This window comes from Cololabis saira, chromosome 3, assembly GCF_033807715.1.
Source record: "Cololabis saira isolate AMF1-May2022 chromosome 3, fColSai1.1, whole genome shotgun sequence".
NCBI lineage: Eukaryota > Metazoa > Chordata > Actinopteri > Beloniformes > Belonidae > Cololabis > Cololabis saira.
In genome coordinates, this window is record NC_084589.1 from 10701261 (window position 1) to 10726258 (window position 24998).

Here is a 24998-nt window from a genome sequence, read left to right on the forward strand (position 1 = left end):
ACAACTTACAGGAAGGAAGGAAGGAAGGAAGGAAGGAAGGAAGGAAGGAAGGAAGGAAAGGAAGGAAGGAAGGAAGGAAGGAAGGAAGGAAGGAAGGAAGGAAGGAAGGAAGGAAGGAAGGAAGGAGGAAGGAAGGAAAGGAAGGAAGGATATGAGCCAGAAGAAAGATAGAAAGAAAGAAAGAAAGGAAGGAAGGAAGGAAGGAAGGGATGAAGGAAGGAGAAGAAAAGGATATGAGCCAGAAAGAAAGATAGAAAGAAAGGAAGGAAGGAAGGAAGGAAGGAAGGAAGGAAGGAGGAAGGAAGGAAGGAAGGAAAGGAAGGAAGGAAGGAAGGATATGAGCCAGAAAGAAAGATAGAAAGAAAGAAAGAAAGGAAGGAAGGAAGGAAGGGAGGAAGGAAGGAAAGGAAGGAAGGAAGGAAGGAAAGTAAGGAAGGATATGAGCCAGAAAGAAAGATAGAAAGAAAGAAAGAAAGAAAGGAAGGAAGGAAGGAAGGGAGGAAGGAAGGAAGGAAGGAAGGAAAGGAAGGAAGGAAGGAAGGAAAGGAAGGAAGGAAGGAAGGAAGGAAGGAAAGGAAGGAAGGAAGGAAGGAAGGAAGGAAGGAAGGAAGGAAAGGAAGGAAGGAAGGAAGGAAGGAAGGAAGGAAAGGAAGGAAGGAAAATGATATGAGCCAGAAAGAAAGATAGAAAGAAAGGAAGGAAGGAAGGAAAGGAAGGAAGGAAGGAAGGAAGGAAGGAAGGAAGGAAAGGAAGGAAGGAAGGAAGGAAGGAAGGAAGGAAGGAAGGAAAGGAAGGAAGGAAGGAAGGAAGGAAGGAGGCTGGTCTTCATGACTGTGTTGCTGTTAGAGGACAGATGTGCACTAGGGAATGGGCGATATTTTACCGTTCACGATATACCGTCAAAAAAATCCCCCACGGTAATAATTTGTCATCTTGCGGTAAAAATGATACATTCCCGTTGATGATGTTTTTGTGTAAAACTGATTTATGGTTCTGTGTTAAATCCACACACAACTTACAGGAAGGAAGGAAGGAAGGAAGGAAGGAAGGAAGGAAGGAAGGAAGGAAGGAAGGAAAGGAAGGAAGGAAGGAAGGAAGGAAGGAAGGAAGGAAGGAAGGAAGGAAGGAAGGAAGGAAGGAAGGAAGGAAGGAAGGAAGGAAGGAAAGGAAGGAAGATATGAGCCAGAAAGAAAGATAGAAAGAAAGAAAGAAAGGAAGGAAGGAAGGAAGGAAGGGATGAAGGAAGGAAAGAAAAGGATATGAGCCAGAAAGAAAGATAGAAAGAAAGGAAGGAAGGAAGGAAGGAAGGAAGGAAGGAAGGAAAGGAAGGAAGGAAGGAAGGAAGGAAAGGAAAGGAAGGAAGGAAGGAAGGATATGAGCCAGAAAGAAAGATAGAAAGAAAGAAAGAAAGGAAGGAAGGAAGGAAGGGAGGAAGGAAGGAAGGAAAGGAAGGAAGGAAGGAAGGAAAGTAAGGAAGGATATGAGCCAGAAAGAAAGATAGAAAGAAAGAAAGAAAGAAAGAAAGGAAGGAAGGAAGGAAGGGAGGAAGGAAGGAAGGAAGGAAGGAAAGGAAGGAAGGAAGGAAGGAAAGGAAGGAAGGAAGGAAGGAAGGAAGGAAGGAAAGGAAGGAAGGAAGGAAGGAAGGAAGGAAGGAAGGAAGGAAAGGAAGGAAGGAAGGAAGGAAGGAAGGAAAGGAAGGAAGGAAAATGATATGAGCCAGAAAGAAAGATAGAAAGAAAGGAAGGAAGGAAGGAAAGGAAGGAAGGAAGGAAGGAAGGAAGGAAGGAAGAAGGAAAGGAAGGAAGGAAGGAAGGAAGGAAGGAAGGAAGGAAGGAAGGAAAGGAAGGAAGGAAGGAAGGAAGGAAGGAAGGAAGGAAGGAAGGAAAGGAAGGAAGGAAGGAAGGATATGAGCCAGAAAGAAAGAAAGAAAGGATATGAGCCAGAAAGAAGGAAGGAAGGAAGGAAGGAAGGAAGGAGGCTGGTCTTCATGACTGTGTTGCTGTTAGAGGACAGATGTGCACTAGGAATGGGCGATATTTTACCGTTCACGATATACCGTCAAAAAAATCCCCCACGGTAATAATTTGTCATCTCGCGGTAAAAATGATACATTCCCGTTTATGATGTTTTTGTGTAAAACTGATTTATGGTTCTGTGTTAAATCCACACACAACTTACAGGAAGGAAGGAAGGAAGGAAGGAAGGAAGGAAGGAAGGAAGGAAGGAAGGAAGGAAGGAAGGAAGGAAAGGAAGGAAGGAAGGAAGGAAGGAAGGAAGGAAGGAAGGAAGGAAGGAAGGAAGGAAGGAAGGAAGGAAAGGAAGGAAGGAAGGAAGGAAGGAAAAGGATATGAGCCAGAAAGAAAGATAGAAAGAAAGAAAGAAAGGAAGGAAGGAAGGAAGGAAGGAAGGAAGGGAGGAAGGAAGGAAGGAAAAGGATATGAGCCAGAAAGAAAGATAGAAAGAAAGGAAGAAAGGAAGGAAGGAAGGAAGGGAGGAAGGAAGGAAGGAAGGAAGGAAAGGAAGGAAGGAAGGAAGGAAGGAAGGAAGGAAGGAAGGAAGGAAGGAAGGAAAGGAAGGAAGGAAGGAAGGATATGAGCCAGAAAGAAAGATAGAAAGAAAGAAAGAAAGGAAGGAAGGAAGGAAGGGAGGAAGGAAGGAAAGGAAGGAAGGAAGGAAGGAAAGTAAGGAAGGATATGAGCCAGAAAGAAAGATAGAAAGAAAGAAAGAAAGGAAGGAAGGAAGGAAGGAAGGAAGGGAGGAAGGAAGGAAGGAAGGAAGGAAAGGAAGGAAGGAAGGAAGGAAGGATAGAAAGAAAGGAAGGAAGGAAGGAAGGAAGGAAGGAAGGAAAGGAAGGAAGGAAGGAAGGAAGGAAGGAAAGGAAGGAAGGAAGGAAGGAAGGAAGGAAGGAAAGGAAGGAAGGAAGGAAGGAAGGAAGGAAGGAAGGAAAGGAAGGAAGGAAGGAAGGAAGGAAGGAAGGAAGGAAAGGAAGGAAGGATATGAGCCAGAAAGAAAGAAAGAAAGAAAGAAAGAAAGGATATGAGCCAGAAAGAAGGAAGGAAGGAAGGAAGGAAGGAAGGAAGGAAGGAAGGAAGGAAGGAAGGAAGGAAGGAAGGAAGGAAGGAAGGAAGGAAGGAAGGAAAGAGAATTAATTCAATTTAATTGGTGTAGTTTAGTAGTATTTAGTATCTTTTAGAGCAGTGTGGAGCAGTGAGCCTCAGTTTTGGCTCCAAAGACTGAATGTGGTGATAGATTTATAGTTAAAAAGGTGGAGTTGAATTGGTATTTTTTTTATCGTCATTTTTATCGTTATCGGGATAAATGCCAGAAATTATCGTGATACATTTTTTAGTCCATACCCCCCATCCCTAATGTGCACTTGACCACTGATATCTTGATCTGGTCATGTCTTCAAACGCAGCCAACTTTATGCTATTCACAATGAATCTGTTCTTATATTACATTTAGTAGGGTTGAAAACACAAGACTATTTTATTTACATCACCAGCTGAACTGCTGGGCATGTAAAGTCTTTATCTCCCCCCCAGATAAAACACAGTTTATAAGAAATAAAGAAAAGCACAACTGCATACATCCTACAAGCCAGGAAGGGTAAATGTGTTTCGTAAGCGAACAGGGAGCGTCCAACATCAGTGAAGGAGTAGAGGGAAAGAAAAACACCTGAACGGAGACAGAAGCGAGGAAGTTGGATTTGGTGGGAGGAAGTGAAACCGCGAGAGGGGGAGAGAGGAACCCTGCTCTGGATGTGGAGGGACTAAGCTGCCTTCTGGTGCTACGTGACCGGCCTGCACTGCCAAGGCAAGTACGGGCTTATCTCGGCGCACACAAGCAGCACCACTGGCAACGGCACAGCGGCGCGGCTGCAAACGCTGCTGCCAGAGAGCGTGACCAATACCGCTTACTCTCCCTCCCTCTCCTCATTTTTACAGTTATTCTCTCATGACCATTTTAACTCGTTTCTGCATCATTCTCATTCAGAACATGTGAAAGTGCAATATGGTCCACAGCCTGCTCATACTCCCCCCATCCTACCATCACTTACCGTCTTCTTGATGATATTTCAGTTATTTTAGCTTCAACACTTGTTCAGGAGGATAAAGGCAGCTGGACCCATCTTCACTTACCGTGTATATATACACAGGACTGTCTCAGAAAATTAGAATATGGTGATAAAGTTCTTTATTTTCTTTAATGCAATTAAAAAAACAAAAATGTCATACATTCTGGATTCATTACAAATGAACTGAAATATTGCAAGCCTGTTATTATTTTAATTTAGCTGATTATGGTTTACAGTTTAAGATTAAGATTCCCAGAATATTCTAATTTTTTGAGATAGGATATTTGAGTTTTCTTAACCTGTAAGCCATGATCAGAAATATTAAAATAATAAAAGGATTGCAATATTTCAGTTGATTTGTAATGAATCCAGAATGTATGACATTTTTGTTTTTGTAATTGCATTACAGAAAATCACAATATTCTAATTTTCAGAGACAGTCCTGTATATATATATATATATATATATATATATTATAGTAACTCATATGATCCCATTACTTGTTTAATATTGTTTATACTGCTAAATATTACTGATCCATATATCCATATTTAGAAATATCTGTTGCACCAACTACCCCAAAACAAATTCCTTGCATATCTAGTTACGTACTTGGCAATAAACCTTTTTCTGATTCTGATTCTGATACAATGCTATCCAACTTTCTCTCAATCACTGATGTTACTTTTAAATATGTATAGTGAACTGTCCTTTCATCCCCATTCACAAACGAGACAGCAAACAGGAAAGCACGGTCAGTTCTGCAGCCTACAAGGTTCTGATGGACAACGTGCATGATCTGGATACATGTACTAGTGTCACAAATTATGTCCCAGCTCAAGTCTTTTGGCCTTCATCACAATCAAAACAGCGTTTCCAGATAGTGTTGCTACTATTTAAATATGTATTTTGATTCATATGAACAGGATATTAATAAATTGCGACTCCAGAAACGTCTCCCTCTGTACAAGTTAGTATGACGACAGACTCAATCCACCAATTCAGCGGCCGAATGCAAGATACGATCTGTAATCTGATGGTTCCCATGGACGAGGAGAGGAGAATTATTGGTTTTTGTTAAGATAAGGACTTTAGAGCTAAAACGTCTTCAGTTATGCACATCGTAATTTACACACATGGAGTGAAAAGCTGCCGTGCAGAGACAAGTGGAGGACTGGGCAACGCATACAGTAGTAGACTTGATAACAAGCATTAATGCTATTTTTATAGGCTTAATTCCCAATTTTGAAATAAACATGGATCTGCCCCAACCTCTGACTATTAGGAATTGGTGATATTTTACCATTCACGATAAACCGTCAAAAGAATTCCCCACGGTACGAATTTGTCATCTCGCGATAAAAATGATAAATTCCGGTTGATGATGTTTTTGTGTAAAGTTGATTTATGGTTCTGCGTTAAATCCACGCACAACGTACAGGAAGAAAGGAAGGAAGAAAGAAAAAGAAAGAAAGAAAGAAAGAAAGAAAGAAAGAAAGAAAGAAAGAAAGAAAGAAAGAAAGAAAGAAAGAAAGAAAGAAAGAAAGAAAGAAAGAAAGAAAGAAAGAAAGAAAGATTCCCGTTGATGAGGTGTAGTATTTAGTATCTTTTAGAGCAGTGATTTGGGTGCTCCAAAGACTGAATGTGGTGATAGATTTATAGTTACAAAAGGTGGAGTTGAATTTTATCGGGATAAATTTTTTAGTCCATACCGCCCATCCCTACTGACTATGCAACTTTCAGTGGGCAGATTGTTGGTCTGTTCAAATTACACGACTCATCTTGAAGTAATCATGGCGATGACATTACAGGAGAAAGGACCATAAAATTGTAGCTAATTGTCCCTCTTGGCTTATATTTATACCTGAGGCAAATGCATCCGAAAGCAACAGGTGCAGGATCTGACGCACCGGCGAGGGATCACACAAACACTCTGAACCTCACCCTGTTACCCAACTGGTCTCTTAATAGTCCACGGGCCAGAGCCCAAAATTTCACTTGTCAGTACCACTTTAGGTGACAAAACTTAATTATGATTTTTGAAAATATCTATGTCTATAGATGATATTCTGGTATGATAACCCTTCCTGAGTGGCAGCTGGATCATAGTTATCTGCTCATGAAGTCACCCACCCTCTTCAGAAAATTACGTTTTAGATGCTGGTGAATATCTCGGTTTAGACTCTTGTCTTTGGTATCATTTTAAAGGGGGCCTTCTAAGCATTCATTCAAGCCAAGATGTGAATCTTTCTGACCAACATAGAGGTCACTGCAGCTATTTAAACTATAAACAACACACATTTTCACACATTTTCACACAATTTTCGCCTAAATGATATACTATCTTTTAGCCCTGTGTCATCTAGGAACAACAGAGACACAAAATACAAAACAGGAATACTCACAGGTCCCCTTTAAAATGATACCAAAGACAATATTGTGAAACATTGACAGATATCCTGTACATGAGTCTAAACCAGGATATGCAGCAGCATCTAAAATGTAATTTTCTGAAGGGGGTGGGTAACTTCATGAGCTGATAACTATGATCCAGCTGCCACTCAGGAAGGTTATCATACCAGAATATCATCTACAGACATGCATCTTTTCAAAATCATAAGCAAGTTTTGTCACCTTGAGTGGTGCTGATATCTGGTCTGGCCCATGGACTATAAGCCAAGGTTAGTGGACAAAAATGACTTGGGAAATGAGGCGTAACCCAGCGCACAACACAAGTTGACTACCTTAAAGTGTTCTGAGCGAGGAAACAAACGGTGCAAGCTGTGTGTTCAATGATCTGAACACAGGTAAATGGAGTAGCACATACAGCTAGCTAGAGATGATCTGTGCTACAGAGAGAGTTGACTGTGGGTTGAACACATTCCCTTCATCACAGGCTGCATTTACGCTGCAGGTCTTGACGCCCAGTTTCAGGTTATTATCCATATCCAATATCTTTTGTTGCTTGCATCCTCTTTTAGAAACGACACATATCTGATATCTGCATTCAAACAACTTTGCAAGGTGGGTGATCTTGGCTAACTGATCTGAAAAACAGGTGCTATTTTTTAATGAACGTGGGTAAAATAGAAGATAAGGGTACATGGACATATTCTCATTAGGCCACTGACATGTCTCCTTCGAGTTAAAAAGTATTTTCACATGATGCCACGTTGTCAGCTCAGTGAAGGATAATTGCTACAACAGAAGCTCCCAGTCCACCTGGTTATTCTTCAAGTGGTGAAAGAAACAGAGCATATTATCCAAGCTGTTGCTTTCTGCAGCATTCCTGGAGGTCAGCAAAGGATAAAAGGTTTCATCTAAAGAAAAAGAACACCTGTTCACACATGCTTATATCACCCACTGCCATCGCATTCTCAAGGACGTCTGACTCACATTAAAGAGGGAATGTGATCTTTCCGCTTAGATAACAGATGCAAATGCACGTTTCTATTTATATCAGGTTTATTTGCACGTATAACTGAGTCTTGAAACCAATTTGAAAATATTCAAATTCATATGTATCTGATGGTCCCAAATATTAGGCCCCTTTAATATCTATCAGTCGCTGGCAAGGGATCAGTAACGCCTTGGTGACCACCTTTAATGAGTCTCTAAAAGAAAAAGCATAACTGAGAAAGATGGTTCAAAACCGGAGAGGGGCTGGAACTGGTGGAGAGAAAAGAAAACTGGGAGTGCAGAAAGATGATTAGAGATCTGCATTTCTTGGTTACAGATTCTGGGTTTTGATTTGCAATACGTTTGAAAGCACACCTAGTACCACCTCTTGTTTCATGGAACATTATCTGGTTGATGAGCAGCTTGTGCTCACGATGTGTCACGATGTGTCACAATGTGTCATCCAAACACAGCAGGATAAGTTCAAGCTAAATATGGATGAGAAGTCTGATCAAGTTAGCACATCCAGCTGCAAGAGTGGAATCCAGATGCTGGTGTAGAATCCAGATCATACCTGTCAAGTCTCCCGTATTGGCAGGGAAACTACAATATTTTTACCTTTTTCCCGCCGTCTTCCCGTATTAATATTTTCCCCTAAATTTACAGTTTTATAATATAATAATTTAAAAAGCATTCCTGTGCCTCTCCAAACCTCACAAGCCTTGCGAAAACTTCCCCCTGCTGTAGCCTTGGTGGCAGTTCTCGCGAGGCTAGTGGCGACAACAGGAACAAACTTGGAACAACAAATCAGAGAGATGGATGGATGTAACGAGAGTGAAGGCATTTCTGCCCAAAAAGCGATGAATTTGTGTAAATATCTTTTAAAATGGGATACGGAATTTTCTTTCCTAAAAATGAGCAGGATGGGGCACAGTTATGCTTTCTTAAAGACGTGTAACTGCGATTTTAGTGTCTCACGGGAGAAGGAACGATGTCCATCAGCAGCAGCAGCTGGAGGCTCAGAAACATGTGTCATTAGTCAGTGAAGGCCAGAGAGCCACATGAGTGAAAATGACAATTTAAGAGAAAATTTAAATGTTTCACTTGTAGATAATCAATGCGTATATAAACTGAAAATATTCAAAATAAATACATGTGCTTTAGTTTTAGGGCCCGAGCAGTGACAGTGCGAAGGCCCTATTGTATCTGTAGGAATTTTCCTTGTTTTTTTTTCCTTTTTCTGACGAAATGTGAGCCTTTTTTCCCCCTAAACGTGCCCCAAAAGTCACCAAATTCTGCACGCAAGCCAGGCCTGGCGAAAAATGTGATATTTAATGGTTTGCATTAATGGGCGTGGCCTAATGGCTCAACAGCGCCCCCTAGAAAACTTTGTGCGTCAAGCCCCACAATACGGTTTAACGTACATGCACGAAAATTGGTACACACCTGTATCATGTCGCAACTTAAAGAAAAGTCTCTTGGCGCCATGGCCGAAACTGAACAGGAAGTCGGCCATTTTGAATTAATCGTGTAATTTTGGTGCAATTTATGCCATTTCTTCAGCCGCTTCTTCGCCCGAACCGTAACGTGCACCCAGGTGTGTTATACATCAAAATGTGAAAATGTCCCTTATTTTTAAATCCAAAACTTGACAGGTATGATCCAGGTGCTAGAGTAACGGGTGGATAGGATGGGGGGGGACGGGGGGGGGGGGGGGGGGGGGGGACGGGGGGGGGGGGGGGGGACCATCCTTAGACACCAAACCATGACCTTTGAATTATTTGAACTAACTTCAACATGACACCTAATTAGTGCAAGCAAACACAGATATGTTTGAATACGTTAATCCCCTCGGATTGATGATCTGGAGTCACATGACAGCATTTTCAAGCACATCAAAGTAAATCAGCAAATGAAAAAAATTCAAATGCGACAACACCGTATAAGTACAGAGACATGTTTAAACCATCTGTAGAAACAGCTCTAAATCTCTCATTTCAGAGGGCTTCTCACAGAGGCTTGTGAGCAGTTGTCACCCCCGGGCTGCAATCCGGATGTGTAAACACCAGAGACATGCCACCCGCATCAAACACAGAGAAGCAGCAGCGACCGGTGTCTGGCCTGCAGCGCTGGCTATTACCGTCAGCCTCCACAGTGATTAGCCCTCCTGCCACATCGTGATGGAAGTGCACGGCTGCTGCTGCTGGGCTCCACAAAGTTTGGGAGGACGAGTACTCCAACTATGAGTCGGAATTCAAACAAACAAAAAACGCCCAGCAATTTAGCACCCGGTTTGACACCTCCTTGGAACTATTGAGTAGCTGCAGATGGAAATGCTGCGGCTCTCTTAAAAGTGCACATCAAGCAAAGCGCGGTGGTTCGTCCCCTCTTCAAGCCCGCAGTGGAAATCCAATGAATAACTAACGGGGGAATAATCAGGCCGTGGTGTGCAGGGTCCGCTGCTCCCGGGGCGTCAGGGCTCGCCAACACGTGTCGCTCCCGCTTGTTTATTAACATTTCCTGTGTCAGCTGCTGTAGGTGGACTACAATGCTGCGTTAGCAGAGGAAAGCTCGCTCCTGCCTGCAAGTCACACACACACGAACGCACTGAGGTAGAACTGCAGCCTGCATACGCTCAGCCATGTTAAGGAAATTATTAGTGATGGATTTGCTGGTAAAATAGGGCCTGACTGATTAGTTTCTGGTATACAAGTCTAATACTGCTCCTTTAATAAAAGTCTGATGTGAGAGGGTAAATGTTTCACTAGTAGAGCGTAGCGTGACTAAAACACCACCCCGAGACGGCTGCCGAGGTCCGTGCCATGGTTTACAGCAATCTGTCCGTCCTTGAGAGAGAGATCACCCATCTCCCTGGACCCCCCGGACACACACAGGAAATACAGTAAAGGATGACAAGGAAGGGAGTCTGAAGGTGGAGCAAGTTGGAGGAAGAAGGTGGGGAGCAAGATGGTAGAAGAGGCTGGAAGAAAGAAACGGAGGAACCATCAGCAGTCGGCCTGTGTTGAAAAAAAAACGATTTTCCAATTCTAAATCGATTGTCATAACAATTCCTAAAAATCGATTAATATGTCTAAAGATCCTTTTTTTTCATCATTACATTAAAACTTTTGGTATTTTTTTGTTTATGCCCCAAAAAAGGAATGTTTTGTTGGACACGAGAATAACTAGTGCCATATTTTTGCCTTTAAATATGTTTAAAGGTATGAAAACATTAAAGTTTTCAGTTATAATTGCATAAATTGTCTATATTTCATTACTTTATATACTGTCTTGGGGTTACATTGGCATAAAATGCTATAAACCAAATTCTCAAAAATTAAAAACCGAAATAGAAAAATTGGAAAAAATTAAAACGGAATGTGTTAAAAAATAAAAGCGATTTCATCCGTCTCTGTTTCCTCCCTGGATCTGTTTGATAATTCTGACCCACATGATGTTTCTGAAAGCAGTTCTATCAGCATTCTGGGAGGTGATTGGTCCTTACAGCATCATTAGCTGCCAATACTTGCTGTTGAATCTCAATAATACTAGTATTCATATGTTGCATAATAACAGTCATATAATTAATGCAACAGCTCAAAAAACAGTTTTAATAACACTAACCCAAATCAATATGGGAATCGGATCGAATCAAATCTTGATAATCGATTCTGAATCTTAAGAATCGGAATTGAATCGATTCTTGACATTTGAATCGATCAGCTGCAGTGACCAGCTGCATGGGTTTATTGCCTTTTTAAAAGTTTAATTTGCATAGAAATGCATTTTGATTTTGGCATCTCTCCGCCACCGCTTTCCCAGCGCAGCTGAAATCCGTCTCCATGTAGTCACCATGAGACAGAGAACAAAGCGCTGTGGACGGACACATGAGCTGAATATGCTCAGAGCGCACGAGTCAGTCCTGGAAAATAACGAGAACCACCACAACGAGATCCCGGTGTGATCAAACGGCTTCCTCGCGTGCGTGCCGCGGGCGGGAGCGTTGCCGGCGTCCCTAACGAACCTGCAGGGAGGGAGATCTCCGGCTCACGTCTGCACCGGTGTGTGATTGCTCGGTGAGCAGGCCGACGCTGGCGATAATGATGCAAAGGTCAGCTGCCGTGGCGGGGGTCGGGGGCTGGGGGGGACGCGGGGAGTGAGGGGCGAGCTGGAGTCGAGTAGCACACTTGTAGCACTCCTGTCTCTCCAGTCCTTCACCTGTTTTCTCCCTCCCAGGCCTCCTTTCTGGATCAATTCTATTTCTTTGTCAGTTCTATATCAATTTGTTTCCTGGAGTCTTTGACACTTCCTTCCTCTTTATTTCTATCTTCTTGGCTGTCCTTTCTTTATTGATCCATTTTCCTTTTCCACCCTCATCTTTCATTTCACTTCTTGTCTCTTTCATTTCTCTCCTATCATTTTGCCTGTCTTTTCCTTTCCCCCCCCTGTCCTTCACTTCCCATTATTTGACACTTTTTTCAACGTTTCCTTATTTTTCCTCCTCTGCCATGCTTACTTTTCACTCATCTGTTTCCTCCATAATTGTCCTTCCACCCCCCCCATCTCCTTTCAACCACACTAATTTTTCATTTTCAATTTCTTTACACATTCTCGCACGCTTATAATTACCGACACGATGACTGAAGGATAGCTCGTAACTCAGGGCTTCATGTTTTTGTTCGACTTGAGACACAAAGTTTGACACAAAGATTGACAGACGGATCGGTGCAGCGTCTGCAGTTATGCGGTCGGTGTACCGGACCGTCGTGGTGAAGAAGGAGCTGAGTCGAAAGGCGAAGCTCTCGATTTACCGGTCAATCTACGCCCCTACCCTCACCTATGGTCATGAACTTTGGGTAGTGACCGAAAGGACAAGATTGCGGATACAAGCGGCCGAGATGAGTTTCCTCCGCAGGGTGGCTGGACGCTCCCTTAGAGATAGGGTGAGGAGTTCGGTCACCCGGGAGGAGCTCGGAGTCGAGCCGCTGCTCCTTCACATTGAGAGGAGTCAGCTGAGGTGGCTTGGGCATCTGTACCGGATCCTCCTGGACGCCTCCCTAGGGAGGTGTTCCAGGCATGTCCCTCCTCCCTAGGGAGGTGTTCCAGGCATGTCCCTCCTCCCTAGGGAGGTGTTCCAGGCATGTCCCTCCTCCCTAGGGAGGTGTTCCAGGCATGTCCCACCAGGAGGAGACCCCGGGGAAGACCCAGGACACGCTGGAGAGACTATGTCTCTCTGCTGGCCTGGGAACGCCTCGGACTCCCCTCAGAGGAGCTGGAGGAAGGGTCCGGGGTGAAGGAAGTCTGGGCATCCCTGCTGAGGCTGCTGCCCCCGCGACCCGGGAACGGATAAGCGGCGGACGATGGATGGATGAGACACAAAGTGTTCCAAGTTGACCTTTGACCTACTAAAGTGCAAATAGTGTCCACATTTAGCCAGAGGAACAAGAAACTGAGTAGAAATAGTGGGGTGTTGTCCATGTTTCTCTGTCAAAGGTTTGTGTAAATGCATCAGTGGGTTTGACCCAGTATTATAATAAAGCTCTGAAAGGAACATCCTGCATCGGCTCGGAAGAAAGGAAATCTGACCAGAACTACCGTTCCTTACCATCTTTCCATTTCATCTCCTTGGTCTCTTACATTATAAATATTTTCCTTTTTGTTCCAAACTAATGCTCTCCCCTTTTTACATCCTTATTATCTTTGTCCTGCACTCTGAGGTCATTCCATATTCTCTTCTTTTGTTCCTATTTTCTCTCCGCCGCATCATAAATGTGGGGAGGTCTCCGATCATCCCAATCACTCTCCCAAAGCGTATCATTTTGGAAGACAGACACATATAAAGAGGGCGCTGGCAGTGTAAATATTGTCCTCGTCCACTCTCCTCGCTGCTTTGCTGACATTATCATGAGCAATGAGTCATTGTGAGTCAAAAGGACGTTGCAGTGACTGAAGTGCTTCTAATAGAGGGATGGCGTCAATCGTCACCCTGGTCGGAGGCTTGTTGGTCGGGTTATTAAAATGTCTTTTGCAAAATGTGCCGTGTGCCTCTAATGACAGGTCTGTCTGAAGCTCGGGAGACGAGCAGCAAGCTGCCTGCCACATTATTACAATCCCATTAGAATAAATGAGCATGATGGGCCCTGCAGCAGCAGCCCGGCCTGGGTGTGACTGTATAAAAATGCCACAGGGCTACACTTACAGCATCTCATCAAGATAGGGACTGGGGAGACGAAGCAGTCAGTAATCAATGTCTCATTATGTGATACAACTGTGTTAGCAAATGCCAGATACATTATTTCTGGAGTCGTGTTGTGAAAAATCGGGCCTCAACCCGATTGGTTTATCTAGGCCAACGCTCGGCAGCACCAATGATTAACTTCTATGACTCATGCTTCCGAGGCATGTACAATTTGTTATGTTGTAGTTAAAAGCCGTAAAAGCATAATAAGGCACAGTCGCATTTTAATTTAATGGCTGGATGACTGCGACTTCCGACCCCGAGCTTTTAAAGAGCCCACGGTTGTCACTGAAGGGCTAATGGATGATAAGATCTGGCTGAAAGATAAACACGCCGTCCACCTGTCCTGCACAGCTTTTATCCCACAATTTCCTTTTATTGATAATCACTGACGGAGCTGATGCAGGCGACCGCGTATCAATCCATTCTCCCGGCTGGCAGAACGATGCAGATGCACGAGGATGGTGGAGCCCACCCAGGCGCCGGGGTGAGGATGTGTGCAGACCCGCCTGCTCAAGGACATGCAGGAAATCCAAATTTTCAGGAACTCTAATAATAGAGCTGCAAGAAAAACCATGATGGATGAGCATGGAGTTGGCAATCTGTTAGTTTAGGGAGCAAAGAGCCACGATATTGCTTTCCTTCTTTTGGCTTCTTTAGAAACTGATACAAGAGTTTCTGTGGAATAGAGTCATCTTTATAGGCACTTAAAGAGGAGATATAATGGGAGGGTGAGGATGGGGGGGTTCTGTGATGGACAGCATATATTTGGATGCATGAAGTGAGCAGCAATTAAAAATAATAAAAATACCCAACCGTGGCTCTGTGATATGGATCCTCAGATTATTCAGGGAGCGGTTCTGATCCGACGTCACAGTTTCAGAGCAGAAACACATTCACAGTTTCTCATGAGTATAAAGTCCAATCTCTTTTGCTCTGGCTTCATTTTTGGACTGGCAACTAGTTCTCATCAGCAGTTATAAAGGTCAGTGAACCTACCAGAGAAATAAGCTAGTTACACTCTACCAAAACTTTGTCTAATGTTTTGTGTTCATACTAGGAAGTCTGATGACTTTTTGGGTTTTGCTTTAATTTTTTTTGTTTATCACCTCTCCCTGGTCTAATTATTGAACTCCCAGACTCCGTCCTGCCAACGCGATGTCATAAACACGTCTACAAAACAAGCTGAGATCTTCCAAGCATGTGTTTCAGCTGTTGATCCGACTATCTGTTCTGCTTTTAACTAAAAAAAACAAACCTTAAATCCACGCCAGACTCTTTTAAGGTTATTAGCAGACTGTAGGTGCAGTTTCTAACTCTATTAATACCTTTGTGTGAGTAAGACACAGGACCCACTCTGACTGACAGCTTGGACGCATCACAGTTATAGTTTAATGTCGTTACCTCTTCCAAAACTTAAATTCCTATATAATCCTAATGCATGTTTGTGATGTCACATCTAAACAACAGCCAGATGCAACAGCTCCCTTTTCAAATCATCGTTAAACAGCTCAGTCCAAAACATTCGGTTTTCAACGGCTCAGTCTCACTCCACCTGCCTCTTTTTCCCATTTTTGAAACTGCTGTGACATCACACGACTCTCTTCCAATGTGCATAAAATGGAATGGTGAATGATTCAACTCTGTCTGGGACCATCGAGGTTTTAAAAAGATGTTTCTCAGGGAGCTCTTCAAATTCTGAGGAAACTGTGACATCACAGATCCAGAAAAAAGTGACGGCAGAAGTCAGAATCTGGTTCAGTAGAGATGTCAGACAATTCAACGTGAGCGCTCAAGCAAAGACATCTTTATTCTTTTCATATCTCCTCTTTTTTTTTATCAGGTTATGATGAATTGCAAAAAAAAAAAAAAAAAAAAAAAAAGAAGAAAAATCTGGGTAAAAACAGTAATGTCAGTGGTAGTGCATACATCTCAAACAATATTAAAGTGAGCAAAGAATGACCAAAAAAAAAAAGATAAATCTGAGTATGAGAGATTATCTTTTGGAGCCCCGTGTCGGTTCCTTCCTGCTCCAAACGTGCTAACAGAATCACATCAGTGAAACAAACAGATGCATTACACCCATCAGGCCAGAATCAGTTTAGCTCAAACTCATTTCATCATCTGTGAGAAGTCGACTCCCCAAAGTGTGCTCAACTCTCAGCCTACCCCCCGACACCAAACAGAGCCACGGCCTCACCGCCACGGCCAGAATTAGCAGTCATCACAGGACTCAATCTCATTTGGGTCACATAATTAGAAGCTGGGGGCAGGAAAATGAATTAAAATTTGAGAAATGGGAAGACGCGGCTGTGGACGTGACGTGGTTCATTTTAGTTGTGAGACTTTAGTGACGAGATTTTAAGAAATGACTTAGAGAATTAAAAATGGCAGTAACAGCTGGATGATGTCACAAACAGGTACCGACGTTTAATAAAAGGAACGTGGTAGATATCACGTGCTCAGTAAACGGTGTCATTTACCTATGGTGTAGCCTCTCTTCAGCTCGCCACAGCGAGGGTTTCGGACCTGGGAGTTGGTGGTGTTGTTTTCCTGCACCCCGGGGCCGGTGGTTGTCTTGGCAACAGGTGGCGCAGCCTTGTTGCGGGGCGAGGCTGGCACGAGAGTCGGCGAGAAGCCTTGGCTGGCAATATCCACGGACTGGGACTTCTGCTTGAGCCTGCAGAGGGGCAGAGGACAGAGCAAGAACCCGTTATCACCCACGTTCCCGTGCAACCACGTGAATGACAGCTGCAGCATGCACTCATTTATATGCTACTGCAGGGGTTTCACCATCCGAGGGGTCCTGGAATTAAATCACATTTGCATTTGAGTGTACTATTGTCAACCTGCTGTGTCACAGACATGTAATTATGCAACCATTTTCTAAGCAGCAAGGGAGTACGGAGACAGAATCAATAGGTTAATCACACCCTTGTTGAGGCTGAATTTATTAGAGCCTATCTGCTCACGGAGTGCAGAGCTGTCTACTGTACAGAGGTTGGACGGAGGGGTTTGGGAGGAAATAGCTGGAGAAAGAAGCTGAAATGTTGCTAGGAGGAGTGATGGAGAAACAGGGAGGAGAAGCACACCTCATGATTCAATCACGTATAGACACATTTATTGAAGTAATTGTTCTCTGTGTGACATTATCAGCGCCACCTGGTTGTGGACTCTGAAAGGGCCATGGTAACACCGGGATTCTTTTCTGTTTTCAGCCACTCAGCCACTTATTGTCACCTGAAACAATTGAAGGCAACCTTTAGCTACCACAGAGATAACTCCATACTCTGGCATGTGGAAGAGTTCATGATAGACTCGGTAGCTGAGGGTTTCCTCGGGTTTCCTCTGACTACAAGTCATGATCCCTCCATCACCGTGCTTGGCTGTTCCAGGTAGACGAGGAACTCCTAGTCACATTTTCTTTTTCTTTTTAAAGCTGTACTTTAGAAATTCATGCAGAGAGTCTAAAACAGAAGTCTGACTGATACCTTATGACAATAATATCTTCACCAGCTCAACAGCGTACGTGTCAAGAGAGTTAATCCTTGGTGCTTTCTTAAAAAACTCCCTTAAAAAGTGCCTTAAAGTTGACACCAGTTTGTGACGTCTACATTAACTGCTATGTTTGAGTCAAATTTAACCCATACCTTTCACCTCACTTCATTGCAGCTGCTGTAAGGAGGTGGAGTTAACAACTTAACTCCTCCCCCTGTAATTATTTCCCTCAACCAACTTCAGAAGTAAAGCAACTACCATAAGATGTTCAATGATACTGGGGGTGAAGATGGGAAGCTGGATATGTCTACTCTGATCTGGCACTGCGATGTCACTGTGATGTCACATGACCCTGCTGACTTAAATGGCAGAGTGACATGTTTTTGGATCTAAATAACAGGGAAGTTCGGGAGTTTATTAGTCATTTCTAACGCACACATGATAAAAATAAAAAAAAACTCATGCAATCTCCCCTTTAATGCTAAAATTATCTACTTTTATTCAGTAATGACCTTTCTGTTTTTATTGTTTGAGGCAGAGTTTGGCTTTTCTATAATGAATTCAAATGAGTCAAGGTATTACAACAGAAAAATATGATCCAGGATAAAGTGAGGAGTGATTTCCTCCCCGTCTTTAGTAGTGAAGCGTTTGAAAGAGTATCTAAGGCCGACTGAGTTAGATCAAATTAAATACAACAACAATGCAAAGCCTCTTAGAAGGCTTATGAGATCTTGGGTTTGAGCTTTACAATTAGAAACAAGTTAACCGGGCTAATCTGAACAGGTAATCCTAAAACGCTATCCTCTTACATACTGTACGTTCTCACACACATCTACAGACAGAAGGCTAGGAAATAACCCCAGCCCACTGGTACAAACGCACCCACACACACACACACACACACACACACACACACACACACACACACACACACACACACACACACACACACACACACACACACACACACACACACACACACAAATAACTCTAACACAAAGTTTGAAAACACTTGAACGCTCCAGCAAAAACCTTGCAGTGAGAAAGTGAGGAATGGTTGCTTAAACACTATCTGTCTCCCATCTGAAAAGTCCTGAAACAGCAATACCAGAGCCCGGCACCGCTCTGCCTCACACACACTCAATCATTCCAGCAAAACTGCTGAAGCAGACACAATCTCTCCGGCCTTCCCGGGCCAAGAGCCCGTCTCCTCACGGGCCGGAGCGCCTCACATGACACGCCGTCTAACTGGCTGAGGAAAACGCATCATCTCCGTGGAAGTGCTGTCCATCACCCGCCGTGTTCTTTCCAACATTAATGTTAGCTTAGCAGTTCAGGCCGAGTCTGAGCGCCGAGGAAACACCGGCTCCATGCACGCGCTCACAAGAGTCCGGTAGGCTCCAAAGAAAGACATACAGTATACTGGAGTATTTGCTTCAAAACTATTGGCCAAAATAAAGGGATGCAAGGCATTAACCCTTGTACTGTCTTCGGGTCAAAATGACCCAATTCTCCTTCCTTCCTTCCTTCCTTCCTTCCTTCCTTCCTTCCTTCCTTCCTTCCTTCCTTCCTTCCTTCCTTCCTTCCTTCCTTCCTTCCTTCCTTCCTTCCTTCCTTCTTTTCTCCCTTCCTTCCTTCCTTCCTTCCTTCCTTCCTTCCTTCCTTCCTTCCTTCCTTCCTTCCTTCCTTCCTTCCATCCTTCTTTTCTCCCTTCCTTCCTTCCTTCCTTCCTTCCTTCCTTCCTTCCATCCTCCCTCCCTCCCTCCCTCCCTCCCTTCCTTCCACTCTCTCCTTCCTTCTTCCCTTCCTTCCTTCTTTTCTCCCCTCCTTCCTTCCTTCCTTCCTTCCTTCCTTCCTTCCTTCCTTCCTTCTTCCCTTCCTCCTTCCTTCCTTCCACTCTCTCCTTCCTTCTTCCCTTCCTCCGTCCTTCCTTCCTTCCTTCCTTCCTTCCTTCCTTCCTTCCTTCTTTTCTCCCTTCCTTCCATCCTTCTTTCCTTCCTTCCTTCCTTCCTTCCTTCTTCCCTTCCTCCTTCCTTCCTTCCACTCTCTCCTTCCTTCTTCCCTTCCTCCGTCCTTCCTTCCTTCCTTCCTTCCTTCTTCCCTTCCTTGTTTTCTCCCTCCCTTCCTTCCTTCTTCCCTTCCTCCTTCCTTCCTTCCTTCCTTCCTTCCGCTCTCTCCTTCCTTCTTCCCTTCCTTCTTTTCTCCCTTCCTTCCATCCTTCTTTTCTTCCTTCCTTCCTTCCTTCCTTCCTTCCTTCCTTCCTTCCTTCCTTCCTTCCTTCCTTCCTTCCTTCCTTCCTTCCTTCCTTCCTTCCTTCCTTCCACTCTCTCCTTCCTTCCTTCCTTCCTTCCTTCCTTCCTTCCTTCCTTCCTTCCTTCCTTCCTTCCTTCCTTCCTTCCTTCCTTCCTTCCTTCCTTCCTTCCTTCCTTCCATCCTCCCTCCCTCCCTCCCTCCCTCCCTCCCTCCCTCTCCTTCCTTCTTCCCTTCCTTCTTCCCTTCCTTCTTTTCTCCCTTCCTTCCTTCCTTCCTTCCTTCCTTCCTTCCTTCTTCCCTTCCTTGTTTTCTCCCTTCCTTCCTTCCTTCCTTCCTTCCTTCCTTCCGCTCTCTCCTTCCTTCTTCCCTTCCTTCCTTCCTTCCTTCCTTCCTTCCTTCCTTCCTTCCTTCCTTCCTTCCTTCCTTCCTTCCTTCCTCCCTCCCTCCCTTCCTTCCTTCCTTCCTTCCATCCTCCCTCCCTCCCTCCCTCTCCTTCCTTCTTCCCTTCCTTCTTCCCTTCCTTCTTTTCTCCCTTCCTTCCTTCCTTCCTTCCTTCCTTCCTTCCTTCCTTCCTTCCTTCCTTCCTTCCTTCCTTCCTTCCTTCTTCCCTTCCTTGTTTTCTCCCTTCCTTCCTTCCTTCCTTCCTTCCTTCCTTCCTTCCTTCCTTCCTTCCTTCCGCTCTCTCCTTCCTTCTTCCCTTCCTTGTTTTCTCCCTTCCTTCCTTCCTTCCTTCCTTCCTTCCTTCCTTCCTTCCTTCCTTCCTTCCTTCCTTCCTTCCTTCCTTCCTTCCTTCCTTCCTTCCTTCCTTCCTTCCTTCCTTCCTTCCTTCCTTCCTTCCTTCCTTCCTCCCTCCCTTCCTTCCTTCCTTCCTTCCTTCCTTCCTCCCTCCCTTCCTTCCATCCTCCCTCCCTTCCTTCCTTCCTTCCATCCTCCCTCCCTCCCTCCCTCCCTCTCCTTCCTTCTTCCCTTCCTTCTTCCCTTCCTTCTTTTCTCCCTTCCTTCCTTCCTTCCTTCCTTCCTTCCTTCCTTCCTTCCTTCCTCCCTCCCTCCCTCCCTCCCTCCCTCCCTCCCTCCCTCCCTCCCTCCCTCCCTCCCTCCCTCCCTCCCTCCCTCCCTCCCTCCCTCCCTTCCTTCCTTCCTTCCTTCCTTCCTTCCTTCCTTCCTTCCTTCCTTCCTTCCTTCCTTCCTTCCTTCCTTCCTTCCTTCCTTCCTTCCTTCCTTCCTTCCTTCCTTCCTTCCTTCCTTCCTTCCTTCCTTCCTTCCTTCCTTCCTTCCTTCCTTCCTTCCTTCCTTCCTTCCTTCCTTCCTTCCTTCCTTCCTTCCTGACCCAAAGACAGCACAAGCATTAAGAGCTGTTACTGCGTGGTTTTCTCTCCCTTGCACAGTTTTGCATATGCTAAAAGTTTTCACTAAAGTAAACAAAGGCAGAGGAAGTTAGCTGGATGTGCCAGGGACTATTTCGAGGATGTGTGTGTTTGTTTAGACGGCACGTAATGAGGTTGGAGGATGAAGTGAAGAGCAGAGACCTGCTGCTGCTAATGGGTAGAGATAGAGATAGAGATGGAGAGGGGGAGAGGACGCCTCACCGTGAGAGGCCTTTCTGCACTCCCTTAGGAGCTGCTACTAATTACCGTCTCATCAGCTGAACACACAAGCCCCTCTTGCAGCTCCGTTTCACTGAGCTGTGAGGCCAAAAGGCACCACAACACCGGGCTGCTGCATTCGCCAGGGATCAACTGAGAAGCACGGTGGCAAACGGATTCATCCGGCTCAGACACAAGGACAAACACAAATATGCACCAATGTATTCACCCTTACCTTTTTATATAGCACAGTGTTTAAATTTAGTTCAGTCAGAGCTCCAGACTGTGACCACTTAGCAATATTTACATTGTATTGCAAAGTTTGTACAACTGAATTTCACAAAACTCTAATTCCCGAAAAATATTGGATGGTAAAAAACAGTGAGCGGTACTCTGGAGGAACATCTTGCAACTTATAGTATTAACTGACAACATGAGTCTAAAAATAAGCGTCTTAGAGAAGTAAAGGTGGACACAAGCTAACCGGTCTGTGAAAAGCTGAATAAAAAATATGAAGCAATGCAAACACCTTGAAAATCTTGTCGGAAACAGATCATCAAAACACTCAAACAACCAGGTAGAATCAATGACGCGCTGTTCATTCAGTTTCTTCAAAATACTGGCCCATGATTCCCAGGAAAGGATCATCCAGCCCCTCCTGTAACACAGCAGCCTCAGATTACCTCTGTTCACGTGGTTACTACTAAACAACTTGATTACTGTTGTTTCTTCTTTAAACGTAAGTAAAGAAACCTGCTGAGGGAGATGTTTTCAGAGCTGATCAACACAGTCCTCAAGGATGAGTCCTCTTTGATCCACCGGACCGACACGAGTCACTCTTCCTCCTCCTAACCCGGGGGTCGGCGGGTCGTTGATGTGGCAGGTGTTTGAGATGTTTCAGTCGTAGGAGTGGAGGCGTGAATGGTTGTGAAGCCACGTGTGGCAGAAGGTCGAGTGCTGGACAGTTGAACGCTCAAGCTAACACTTTTAAAGTTGGTTGTTCCTTTCCAACGTAGATGGCTTCTTTCATCCGGCTTCTCTATCCAGAATGTGTTCATCACAGTCCTCAAAGAGTGTCCCTTACCCCTTGAGATGTAAGTGGACTGAAGAGTCTTGACTTTTGTGACTATCCTTCTTGTCTTTGAAGGATTTGTGTCTGTGTTTGGGCCTTTCTGTCACAAGCATCATGTGACCTAAACACAACGTTGACCAGGCAGATAAATGTGGCAGAAGACGCATTTCTGCACCAACCTTAAAGGTGCGATTGTACCAACAAGCCTGAGGGTGCTTTCACACGTGTCCCGTTTGGAGCAGTTGTTCCGAAACAGGGAGCGTTTCCCCCTAAAGATCGGTTTGTTTGGTACATGTGAACACAGCAATCGCGCTCGGATGCGGGACAAAACAAGCGAGCCGAGATCACCTTTTTGCAGTGAGAACATAATCCACACAGCAACCGACACAACTCACTCATAACTGTGCTGTACTGTTTTTCCCGGGGCACGGAAGAGGAAACTCCTTCCACGTTCATTTCTGACCAATGAGAGAACAGTTGGTTCATGGCATTTGTTAACAGCTTTGAACCGCTACAGACGGTTGCCTTGTGAACACAAACGTCACAAACGAAAAACGAAACAACTGTATCGATTTAGCCCCTGAATCGGAACAAAACAAACGGGCCACAGGTCTGAAAGCACCCTGAAACTCCCCACCAGCCCATTACAAGTTACTGAACCTTTCAGGAGATGGGTGAAACATCTTCAAGAACTTAAGAGACGTCCATCTGCCTCCTCCGTGAGCACCCAGGATTACCATGACCTGTGTGAGGCTCTCATAGCCGTTAATGGGGCAGTGAGTGAAATGGCCCCTCACGTCATTTCAGAACATAACTTTTATTACCTGATTAAGTCGCCAGTGCAGACAACCAGTTCAAACCTACTCCCCAAACATCCAGCAGCTTTGTGGACAGGAGCGCATATTACACCGGAGACTGATCCTAAAATGACTTCATATGAGAATAGCTTTATTGCCAAGTACAGTAATAAAATTTCATAGGACAAGAATCGTGTCAGAAGCAAACACGTTACCTGGATAAAAAGCTAAAAGTCAAAATGGTGCAAAAGTTAGAAGAAATTAGTCATGTATACAAATTTGAAATATAAACACAACAGAAGGAGAGAGCTGGAGGATATTTGGATGGATGGATGGATGGATGGATGGATGGATGGATGGATGGATGGATGGATGGATGGATGGATGGATGGATGGATGGATGGATGGATGGATGGATGGATGGATGGATTCCCTACGGAAGAGTATTAGGGCCAGGCAGGAGAAAAAATAAAAATAATATTTTAGAGGAGGAAGATTTTTTTTAATTATGCACTTCGAGAAAAAAGTCGAAATGTCGAGAAAAAAGTCGAAATGTCGAGAAAAAAATCAAAATGTCGAAAAAAAAAGTTGAAATGTTGAGAAAAAAGTTGAAGTACAATTTCGAGAAAAAAGTCGAAATGTTGAGAAAAAAGTCAAAATTTCGTGAATAAAGTTGAAATGTTGAGAAGGGCAAAATTTCGACTTTATTCACAAAATTTCGACTTTTTTCTCGAAATTGTATTTCAACATTATTCTCGACATTTCGACTTTTTTCTCGACATTTCGACTTTTTTCACAATAAAAAAACACCTTCCCCTCTCAAATATTTTTTCTGCTGCATGGCCCTAATACTCTTCTGTAATTCCCTATGTTCGGCTTAGTTTAGTGTTTTTTTTTTAAATCGGTTAGTTTTGTGTTTAAATGGGACGCTGCAACATTAAAAGTGCACTCTTAAACACCAGTGAAGAACTGGTTGGGTGTATTTTTGGCGGTTCAGAGTGATGGAACTCCGTCCAACCTCCATCTATCCTGAGCACCGGAGAGGAATGAGAGGCAACAGCGGACGAGGCCAGCAGCTTTGACGGATCCCTATCTGTGAGCAAATACTGACACAAAAAGAGCAACAGTGGGAGGGAGGGATGAAAGCAGAGATATGCAGATATTGTGTTTCCCCTCCTGCTGTGGTGATCTGACCTGGGACAGGAGGCAGTACTGCATTTCAGGCTCTGCCAAAGTGGCATCGCTCAGATTATCTGACTCACAGGGATCCACGTGGTTGGACAAAGGAAGCATGAACAAGAGGAAATTTGGGGCTAAATCAAAACATGCTTATCGGTTTACTTTTAAGAGGGATTAGACCTAAAAAAAACTACAAAAAAAAATAAAATGGGACTGCTGCCGCACTGGCTTCCATCCTGTTCCCTGCTTTGCAAATACAAACATTTTATTCATTTATTCCCAAGGGATTTGGTGTTATAGCAAATAGCAGCTGACAGAACCTTATATTAAGATAGGATTGATGTCATGCTGCCAATGTATTGATCCGTCTGACAATGAGAAACCCAATACACTGAATGCTGCTTTTGTAACTCTAAAAGTAAAGAGATGGGAATTTTTCATTTTTTATTTCATTGATTTGTTATAAAAAGGAAATATGAAAGATCTGAGACTATGAGTATCGTGTCTTTCCATTTGGAGGATATTCAAGATGAGCAGATTAAATCACCCTGGTGAAATGGAAACCTCATCTCCAGGAGCTCCACGAATTTCAAGTGCTGCTTGTTTTGCATATTAAAATGAAAAGCATGACTTAGCAATGTCTAGTGGCAAATTTGAGGATAATCTTCCCCTTTCCCTACAAGGCAGTGCAACGTGGACGGTGGTGAAAAGGCAGCCCCTCGTTGTACAAAAATACAAGGACTTGTCTCAAGAATATAGAAATAAGAAGTTTTATGTTCAAATGATTTTACACCAACGATAAAAACACACATTGAATTGCAGAACGGATAAAAAGGTAGCTCCTGAAAAGCTCAGTCTGCTCTGGTTGGTCAGGTCCACAAAGCTGAGCCTGCACCAGGGG

General features: G+C 44.0%; 1 protein-coding gene across 1 annotated transcript in view; it reads right to left on the reverse strand.

The window, feature by feature from the left end:
• Window positions 1–24998, reverse strand: part of oxr1a (oxidation resistance 1a) — a 95570-nt gene that overhangs the window by 35517 nt on the left and 35055 nt on the right. Inside the window, exon 2 of the mRNA XM_061717901.1 lies at window positions 16199–16395. Coding sequence (XP_061573885.1) covers window positions 16199–16395 — 197 coding nt within the window. The remainder of the gene's footprint in view (window positions 1–16198; window positions 16396–24998) is intronic.